This window comes from Pteropus alecto, unplaced genomic scaffold (genome assembly GCF_000325575.1).
Source record: "Pteropus alecto unplaced genomic scaffold, ASM32557v1 scaffold13, whole genome shotgun sequence".
NCBI classification, from domain to species: Eukaryota; Metazoa; Chordata; class Mammalia; order Chiroptera; family Pteropodidae; genus Pteropus; species Pteropus alecto.
The window spans coordinates 10,018,405-10,028,110 of NW_006434373.1; the positions used below are offsets into that span (position 1 = coordinate 10,018,405).

The 9,706-nt window shown below is 45.2% G+C and overlaps 1 protein-coding gene and 1 long non-coding RNA gene across 2 annotated transcripts in view; one reads left to right on the forward strand and one right to left on the reverse strand.

The window, feature by feature from the left end:
- LOC112477771 overlaps positions 1-9,538 on the reverse strand; it is a 22,665-nt gene extending 13,127 nt beyond the window's left edge. The window contains exons 1-2 of the long non-coding RNA XR_003045573.1: positions 7,401-9,538; positions 6,893-6,982 (exon numbers count right to left, since the gene is read on the reverse strand). This is a non-coding gene — a long non-coding RNA (uncharacterized LOC112477771). The remainder of the gene's footprint in view (positions 1-6,892; positions 6,983-7,400) is intronic.
- The window catches only part of GGACT (gamma-glutamylamine cyclotransferase), a 44,542-nt gene that overhangs the window by 32,501 nt on the left and 2,335 nt on the right, over positions 1-9,706 (forward strand). Inside the window, exon 3 of the mRNA XM_006909386.3 lies at positions 9,552-9,706. Coding sequence (XP_006909448.1) covers positions 9,566-9,706 — 141 coding nt within the window. The 5' untranslated portion in view covers positions 9,552-9,565. The remainder of the gene's footprint in view (positions 1-9,551) is intronic.

Below are 9,706 nucleotides of genomic sequence, written 5' to 3' on the forward strand. Positions count from 1 at the left end.
TGTCCATATGCAAAAGAATGAAGTTGAACCCTTACTTTACACCAAGTACAAAAATCAACTCAAAACAGAACAAAGACCTAAACATTAACAGCTAAGGCTATAAAGCTTAAGAGAAAACACTGGGCAAAAGCTTCATGGCATTAGATTTGGCACTGATTTCTTAGTATGACACCAAACCATTAGCAACAAAAGAAAGAAAATCTAATGACATCAAAATTATAAACCTCCATGCATCAAAGAATACAATCAGAGTAAAAAGGCAACCTACAGCATGGGAAGAAATATTTTAAATCATATACCTGATAAGAGGTTAATATCCAGAAGATATAGAGAACACCTAAAGCTCATCAATGAAAAAACAATCTAATTAAAAAGGGAGCAAAGAACTTGAATAGACATTTCTCCAAAGAAGATATACAAATGGCCAGTAAGCACATGCTCACCATCATTAATCATTATAGAAATGCAAATTAAAACCACAATGATATATTATCCCCTCACACCAGTTAGGATAGCCATTTTCAAAGCAAAAGAAGAAATATATGCTGTCAAGGATGTGGAGAAATTCTAACCCTTGTGCACTGTAGGTAAGAATGTAAGGTAAGAATGTGCAGCCACTATGGAAAACAGTATAGAAACATTAAATATATGATCTAGCAACCCCATTTCTGGGTATACCCCAAAAAATAATTGAAAGCAGGGAACTGAAGATTATTTCTACATTCATGTTCATGGTAGCATTATGTGTAATAGATGGAAGCAACCCAAATGTCCATTGATGGATAGATGAACAAAATATAGTATATACATAAAATGGAATATTACTTAGCCTTAAATAATTTAGGAAAGAAACTGTCACATGCTACAACATGGATGAACCTCAAGGATATTATGCTAAATGAAATAAGCTAGCCACAAAAAGACAAATCTGTATAATTTCACTTATGTGAGGTACTGAAGTAGTCAAACTCATAGAAACAGTATTATGGGTTGCCCGGGGAGGAGGAAATGGGGAGTTACTATTTAATGGGTACAGAGTTTCAGTTTTGCAGAATGAAAAGAGTTCTGGAGATGGATGGTGTGATGGTTACATAACAATGTGAATAAACTTAACATTACTGAAAAAAAGTTGTCTGAATTTCTGAAATTCTACATAAGTATATACTTAAAAATGGTTAAGATAGAGACTTCTAGTCAAAGTCACAAAGCAGGTGAATCCTGTGCTTGCCTCCTCCCATGACTACATCAGAGTTACTACTAAATTATAGAACCACCATCATTGAGTACCATCTGAAGATTAGCTGAATAGAAGTCCTATAACCAAGGGTATAAAGAAAGTCAGGACGAGACTGGTAGGAAGGTGGAGACATGGAATGAGCAAGTCCCACACCCACAATTAAGAATCAGGAGGGCAATCTTGGCTGTGGAGGTTTCCCCTGAGGAAGAGGTCCCAGCCCCACACCTGGCTCCCCAACTGGGGCCCAGTGCCAGAAAAGAGGAGTCCCATAATATCTGGCTGTAAAATTCTGTGAGGATTGTGTCTGAGTGAGACGGAGGACTGCTGGAATCCCAGCTGTTTTCCTTAGGGGCCTGTGCAGGGCCTCGCTTGCTCACAAACTCATTCACTCTGGGCCGCAGCACAGAGGCAGCAGCTGAAAAAGTGTCAAGGACATAATGGGGAGGAACTGAATTAACTACCTTCAAGGTGAGGGCTGGAGGAGCAGAGGTCAGAGCAGCAGTCTCCAGGGATAGAAGCACTGGTGGGTGCAGGTAGGCACCAAATCTGAACTCTCCTTTAAACCACCTAACCATTCGCCATGCCCTGGTGATTCCTTTGAGACCCCACCCAGGCTGAGCCACTTCCAGTGACTTCTCCACACAAGTGGCCTGCCTTGGCTTACACTGTGGACTTTGCTAAACTCTTGCAAAGGTCCACAAACCCCAAACAAGTAGCGGCTGGCTTCAGTGTGCCTTGTACCTCTTACTAAATGGTCCTAAGCCTGGCACAAGTCATGACCAGTCTCAACTTGCATTGTAACTCACATCAGGTAGCCCCAAGCCTGTCATAAGCTGCAGCCAGTGTTGGCTTAGCTTCAACTAAGCAGCAACAAACCTGGCACAAGTGGTGGCTGGCCTCAGCACCCCTTTTGGTGCCCACCAAAGGACCACAAGTCCAGTACAAGTGGCAACCAACTGCAGTTCATTTTGTGGCTCCAAGCCAGGGAGAAATGGTTGCTAACCTTGGCCTACACCAGAGCCCCTCCCAAGAGGCTCCAGAACCAACACACCTAGAGGCCAGCTTCAGACCACAGCAGAGCACCAACCAACCAGCTCCATAAACAGCATACCTGAAGAGCAGACCTGGCTGACCCCAGAGCTCCACTAAAGCAACTGTTGCTCCATAGGGTCAGCCCCTGCACAACAGCTTTTCTGCTGTAGTCACAACCAGCCTTCATGGCCAGTTAGCCTGAGTCAGTCCTATCCACCGATATACCAACAAAAATCAAAGCTCAGCTACAACAGAAAAGCACACACAACCCACACAAGGGAAACTCCTGGAGCACCTGGCTCAGGTGAACAGGGAGACACCATCAGTGGGCCTCACAGAGTACCTACTGCATAAGGCCACTCTACCAAGACTAGGAGATGTAGCAGATCTACCTAATACATAGAAGCAAACACAGAGAGGCAGCCAAAATGAGAAAGAAACATGTCACAAATGAAAGAATGAGAGAAAACTCCAGCTAAAGAACTAAACGAAATGGAGGCAAGCAGTCTACCAGATACAGAGTTCGAAACAATGGTTATAAGAATGCTCAGTGAACTCAGGGGAAGAATAGATTAACTTAGTGAAAACCTCTACAAAGAGATGGAAACCATAAAAAAAGAACCAGTCAGAATTGAAGAGTACAATAACTAAAATGAACACATTAGAGGGAATCATCAAGAGATTAGATGAAGCAGAGGATCAAATCAGTGATCTGGAAGACAAGGTAGCAGAAAACATCCAATCAGAACAGCAACAAAAAAAAAAAAAAAAATTTTAAATGAGGATACTTTATGAGATCTCTGGGACAATATCGTAGGGGTACAAGAAGGAGAAAGAGGAAGTAAGGGACTGAAAACTTCCCTTACCTGGAGAAGGAAATAGACATTGTCCCGGAAATGCAGAGTCCCAAACAGGTGAACCCAAAGAGGCCCACACCATACATCATAATTAAAATGCCAAAGGTTGAAAGCAAAAAAATGTTAAAAATCGCAAGAGAAAAGCAGTTACCTACAAGGGAGCTTCCATAAGACTGTCAGCTGATTTTTCAAAGGAAACGATGCAGGCCAGAAGGGATTGGCACAAAACATCCAAATTAATGGAAAGCAAAGACCTACAACCAAAATTACCCAGCGAAGATATCATTTAAAATTGTAGGAGAGAGAGAGTTTCACAGACAAGAAAACGCTAGAGTTCATCACCACCAAACCAGTATTACAAGAAATGCTAAAGGGAAGGGATCAAGATATGCCAATTGTCAGTTATAAAAACAGTCATGGAGATGTAAAGTACACCAAAGGGAATATAGTCAATAATATTGTAGTAACTATGGATGGTGTCAGATGGGTACTAGACTTATTGGGGTGATCGCTATATAAGGTATATAAATGTCTAATCACTATGTTATATTCCTGAAACTAATAATATTTTATGTCGACTGTAATTGAAAAAATTTTTTTAATGGAAAATGTTTAAGATGGTAAATTTCATGTTTTGTGTATTTCATCACGAAATTTTAATCCAAAAATAAAAGAATATAGAGAAGGAATTGGTTTATCAAATAAAATTCATTCAGGCGAGAAGGGAATGTGACATGAAATAGGGAAAAAAAAGAGTATAGGGAGGTAGGGTCCTTTACAAACCATTGCTGCCACTACAGAATCTGAATTCTAGGCTGTACTTGATAGGGTCACCTCCACTTGGTCTTGGGGTCGGACTTTATAGCAGAGCCACAGAGGCTTTCGGAGTTCAACACACCTAGGTCCAGTTCTTGGTGCTGTCCCACGGGAGCTCTGTGCCTGGTACCCTCACCTAAGCCACCTGATTTATCCCCATTTAACAGATAAGGAAACTAGCACCACCTCTCTTACAGAGTGTCAAGGATTCGGTGAGCTGAGGTGACACATAGCACTTAGCATAGCCAGGGGCACTCAGGTAACACTCAGTGGTGCTGTGACAGAGCCCCCAGGGGACCCAAAGCTGCTGCTAAGCACCACTGCCCTTGAACCTGGTCATGGCTGGGAATTAATCAGCCCACTTCAGAAATGCCATCCTCCACAAGCCTCTCTGATCACAATTTCTTGTCCTCCTACCTCTTTCTCTAAGCCCACTATCGTGCTTAGACAAAATATTTCTTCTCTGGCTTTGCAACTGAATCCCTCGAGTAGTAAAAGCAAGCATCCTTTGCTGAGAACCTGCTCTATACTGTCACCTTACAGCTCTTACGCCAAAGCCCAGGCTTTTCCCAGTAGGCCTGTTTTAAACCTCTTTCCATTTTGCAAGTCTTCACCCCTGGTGGCATTCCCCCCATCCCAAACTGATGACATCACCCTATTTTAGGGAAAGGCCAGGCAGTCCAACATGAACATACCTTCTGTCCCTTCTAAGACAGGTCCCCTGTACCATGGTCTTGGTGAACTCTCGCCCACACATTTGTTTGAAGCCACTGGTTGATGAGTCTGTCTCTCTTTAACCTTCACAGACGGCAGGGGGATGTCTCATTCCTTGTGTACCCTGTTCTCACCACTGGGCTTTTCTTCTCCTGGAATTGCTGCCTGGTTTCCCCTTTCCGCTCCTGCCTGGCAGAAGGGAGTCTCCTTCTGCAAGCATACTCCTCTATGTCCCCCACCCTCTGCCTGACCCATTCAGCCCACTCCAGCCCTCTCCAGTATGTGCTGTTGCTACCTTAACCAGCTTTCTCCTGGTGACCTAAACCACACTCAAGTCAACTGTACCCTCATAAACTCTTCTTGCCATTCCTCTAAAGAGGCAAGAAGCTCCTGACCCACCACTTCTTTCCCTGCTAAATGCCACTCCAATGTCCTAGAAAGACAAAAGATGGGAAAGGGCAATAAAATTCTGGAAGATAGAAAACGCAAATGAGTGGCAACTGACTTAGCGGCCTGGAGAAACCAGAAACCTTTGTCCCTATATGGTCAGAAGCCAGCGAGAAGCTAGCCAACTTGTGCCCAGAATATCAGAGAAGCTCCAGACTCGTGGGCCATAGGTGCGAAAAACAGTAGGAGCAGAGAGGAGAGGATGAAATTCTGTACTGGGAGCAGAGACCCCTTCTCCCCTCTGCCCAGCAGAGGACGGGTGGGTTACTGCCCAGAGGGGCTTAGCAAGAGGCTTAGTATTGGGAACACTAGGCCCAGCTGACGGTGGGGGTAAGGGAGCATCCTGAAAATGGGGATTAAGGGAATGTCCATATATGTATACAGATTCTGTTATCTCGGGCCCCTCAAAACCTGTCCCTAGAGCCCCTACACAAGTCCTGCCAACCACCAGACTCCCTCACATGGAGCTTCAGTTTCCTATATAGTATCTCACATTTCAGGAAGGCCAGGCAAGGATTATGAGACCTTTGAAGAAAAACTTGTAAAGAAACACACCGAAACAAAGAGAAAAGAGGAATTTGGGAGGAACAGAGGCAATGCAAGGAAAGATGAAAACTTAAAAAAACTCATGATAAAATCTTCGCAAAGATGAGAGATGGTACTATGTTGTGAAAGAATAGGATGCTAAGAAAATGGAAAACAAGATGATGATCCTGGAAATAAATATGATGACAAAAATATTTTAATATTGAGAAGAACCGGAAGATAACAGTAGACTATAAAGAGGAAAATGAAGATTAACCCAGGATATGCAAAGTAGACTTTCTTGGAAAAGCTGCTTCAGCTTTTTTTCCCTGCCCTTTGCTCAAGTTTCGGCTCAAGAACCGGAAGATAAAAGTAGATAAAGAGGAAAATGAAGATTAACCCAGGATATGCAACATCTGAGTACTGGAGATCCAGAGGGAGAACAAAGAGAATTCTCCACTATCCAAGATAATGAATTTTCAGATGAAAATTTGCAGCACAACGAATGAAAAACAAAAACAAAAACAAAAAACCCCTCCACGTGAAGACACATCATTATAGAATCTCAGGATTCAAGGGAGAAAGGAAAGACCTTAAGAGCCTCCAGAGAGAGAAGCGCAAGTCATGTACGAAAGACTGGATGCCGGTGGCAATGGACTTCTCTGCAAGAACTTGAGAAATTAGGAGACAAAGAAGAAATGCCTTTAAAGTTGTGAAGGAAATTAGAATTCTTTACGCAGCCACACTGGTAATTGAGGGTGGGAAACAGCCTCAGTAAAATGAGGGAGTCAACCAAGACGGTGCCATGGGACCCAGGGACGTCTAGAGCTCAGGGAAGCCCTGGATGGCATAGAGGGACACCCCAAACAGCAGTAGTACCATAGACACAGGCTGAAGCAGAATGAAGGCTCCAGGGAGAAATGGAACCAGTGGGTGGTCAGGGCTGAAAGGATTCTTACAGTGCTTGGAGAGAATGTGAGGCTACATTACTGTCAGAGAAACTTGAGCAAAGGGCAGGGAAAAAAAGCTGAAGCAGCTTTTCCAAGAAAAACAAAAGTTGTCCAAGAAAGGAAATTAATCATAGTACACTTTGTGCCTTATCTGAGAACAGTGTTTATACAGTTCTGATGCTGAATATGGATTTGACCAGAATTTGAGCCTATTGGAGGAATGTGGGGCAGAGTGGGTGCACATGTATTGGGGCTATGGGTATGGAGAGCTTCCACAGCAATAACAACCCCACAAACATGGAATGCAGGCTTACCAAATGGGCAGGACTGTCCGTGTGCATTAACTCATGCAGCCATCACAACGATCCTCCGGAGCAGGTTGCTGTCATTACTTCCTTTTACAGCTGAGGAAACCAAGGCAGAGAGGTAAAATTGTTTGTCTAAAGTCTCACAGTTAAAACTAGTAGAGCCAGGATTTCAACCCAGTCAAGTTGATTGTAAAGTCTGTGTTTTAAACCACTATGCTCACCTGCTTCGGGGGTACAAAGGCAAGACATAATTTAAAACATCAACAAGTAGAAGTATAAGTAACCAACAATATGGAGATAAGTACCAAATGCCACGGTTAAAAGACTGCCTTAAAAGGAAGTGGAAAAGGGTAGGGAATTTCGTTTTTCGTGTAAAGCTATTTGACTTACATGATGGACACGTTACTTTTAAAAAACAACCAAAGGGGGAAACGATAGGCCACCAGTGATGAGGATGGCGGGTCTCTAGTTTTGACTGGTTTTGCCCAGCTGTGCAGCCTTAGTCCTCACCAACCTCAGATGCAGCTCCGTAGATGGTTTCCACGTTCCCTTCCACCTCTTCACATTCTGTGGCAAACAAGACGAGCAGTGATCTGGAGAACATGTGCCATAAAGAGAGTAAATCAGGGTGATGTGATGGGACTGAGGGGCTGGTGGGTGCTGCTTCAGGTCGGCAGCTCAGGGAGGCTTCTGAGAAGGCGCACGAGCCAAGTGGGGGAGGCCGTAGTGACTGCAAAGGCCCCAGCGTGGGCAGGCATCAGTGGGGTTCGTTCCAGGGGTGGCTGGAGGGAGATGAGGGGCGAAAGCTGACACCAACAGGGAAAGTCGTCGAGTTTGTAGCCGAGATTGACCAGGACTAGACCAGAGGGAACCGAGAAGGCCCAGTGGGCGTTGGGGAGACGGACAGTCCTTGGGTGAGGGTGAGAAACTTTGGATCCTGGGTACAACTTGCAGGCGTTGTTGACAAATCATTCTAGAAGACAGGATGCAAGTGTGGGAGACATGTTGGGGACGGCGCTTTCCAAGTATCTGGCTCCAGGGCTGCTGCAAATCCACCATCTTCTTGGCACTCATTTCTCTGGATCATTCCCCAGCGCACCTCTGTAAACAGCCCACGCTGTCCCTGTCGCTCTCCTGTGAACAGGCCCAAGGTTCTTTCCTGACGACCTGTACGTCTGTCCTTTCAGGCCTCCCATCCTCCCAGGCGCACCGCTCCTCCCTGTTCCTCCAGCAGCTGTCCTACCACCTACAGCTCCAAAGCGCCTGGGTCCTTCCTCCTCTCTCTCTGCACCTCCAGTTCCAGGCTCTCCTTGATTCACATCTTGACTTTCATACGTGAAGCATGCCTCCCCTTTAAGTCCCAGAACTCTAACCTATCCTTCCACCCTTGTCAGAGTAACCAGACCTAGAGCTCCTGTCATGTGCCCGTCCTGCTCAAGGTGTCCCAATGTATGCGCCACGGTTTGTATACAGGGCCAAGCCTTTCCAAGTACAGTTTGCCTGAAACCCATGGAACTCTTGACATTTCACGGGCCGGTGACAGAGACCAGGGCGGCAGAGGGAATGGGGTGGGCACAGGTAGGCAGATGTATTGGTCTGTTGAGACCACCATCCTCCCCAGACGCCATGAAGAAGTGAGGTGGCTAAAACCCATAGACTAGCCTTTGTTTGCTGAGAAGAAAGTGGAAGACCGATAAATTAAGTGTCACTTCTTCAAGGGTCACTGGCAGTGTGATTGGTGTCCAGGGGGTGTCACCCTCCAGGTGTTTCTGGTTGGTTGTGGGCTGCCGCTGGCAAGTGGACACATCTTTTGTTTTCCTGCCCAGGGTGTCTCATTTCCAAAGCCTGTCTTGAGGAAACCTGCCATCATTACACAGCACTGGGCAAGTAGGGCAGTGAAATGCCAGGCTTTGAAGAGCCGCCCACCCCTGCTCAACTTTGATTTCCATTTGAGTCACTTTTACAAAAACCACTTTTTTTTTTTTGATTACGTAACAATCTGTGGCCCAGACCCAGGTAGGCAGTAAATATTTACCTTCACACTGGAGCCAAAGTCACTGTGGTGAGTCACAGTAAGTCACAGGGAAGCATCATTACCCTCTAGGACCTTGAAAAAAGTACAGTTGTTAAAGGTTTGCTGGGTCATACTGCCAGGACTAGAATGTAAATTTAGTACTAAAACCTGAATTATCTCTCGTAGCCCATTACAGGTGTATATTCTATTCACGCACAGAGACGCACACGTTATATCTTTATATTTACTTCTCATTATGTGTTTTTTCTATAACAAGTATTTATTGTGTAATTTTTAAAGTCCTTTTAAAAAGATTGAGAACTGTTCAGAAAAACAGCAGTTCTTTGGGCTTGCTCCCAAGACAGGTTGTCTCCATCCAACAAGTATGTTCTCAAAATAAGTGCCTTTTCTCCGGAAAGTGACTGTAAAGGGTGCTGATGTTTTCTGGAACCTCAGAGCCCACCGTGGGATGGTCAAGTAGCAGACTCTGGGTTGTGTGGGCTTGAGAGCTGCTGCTGGAGCACGAACCCGAAATGTTTACCGTCTGGCCCTCACAGGCGAGGTTTCCAACCGCGACCGAGACCAAGAGCTCTCTCTCGTTTCTCTGACACGTGTAATACTTACCAGTCCTGCTTCCTTTCTCCTTTGCAGCATCTCTGGCCAGCATGGCCCACGTGTTTGTATACGGGACACTGAAGCAAGGCCAGCCCAACCACAAAGTCCTGCTGGATGACACCAATGGCTGTGCGACCTTCCAGGGCCGGGGCCACACGGTGGAGCCCTACCCCTTGGTGATCGCCGGAGAG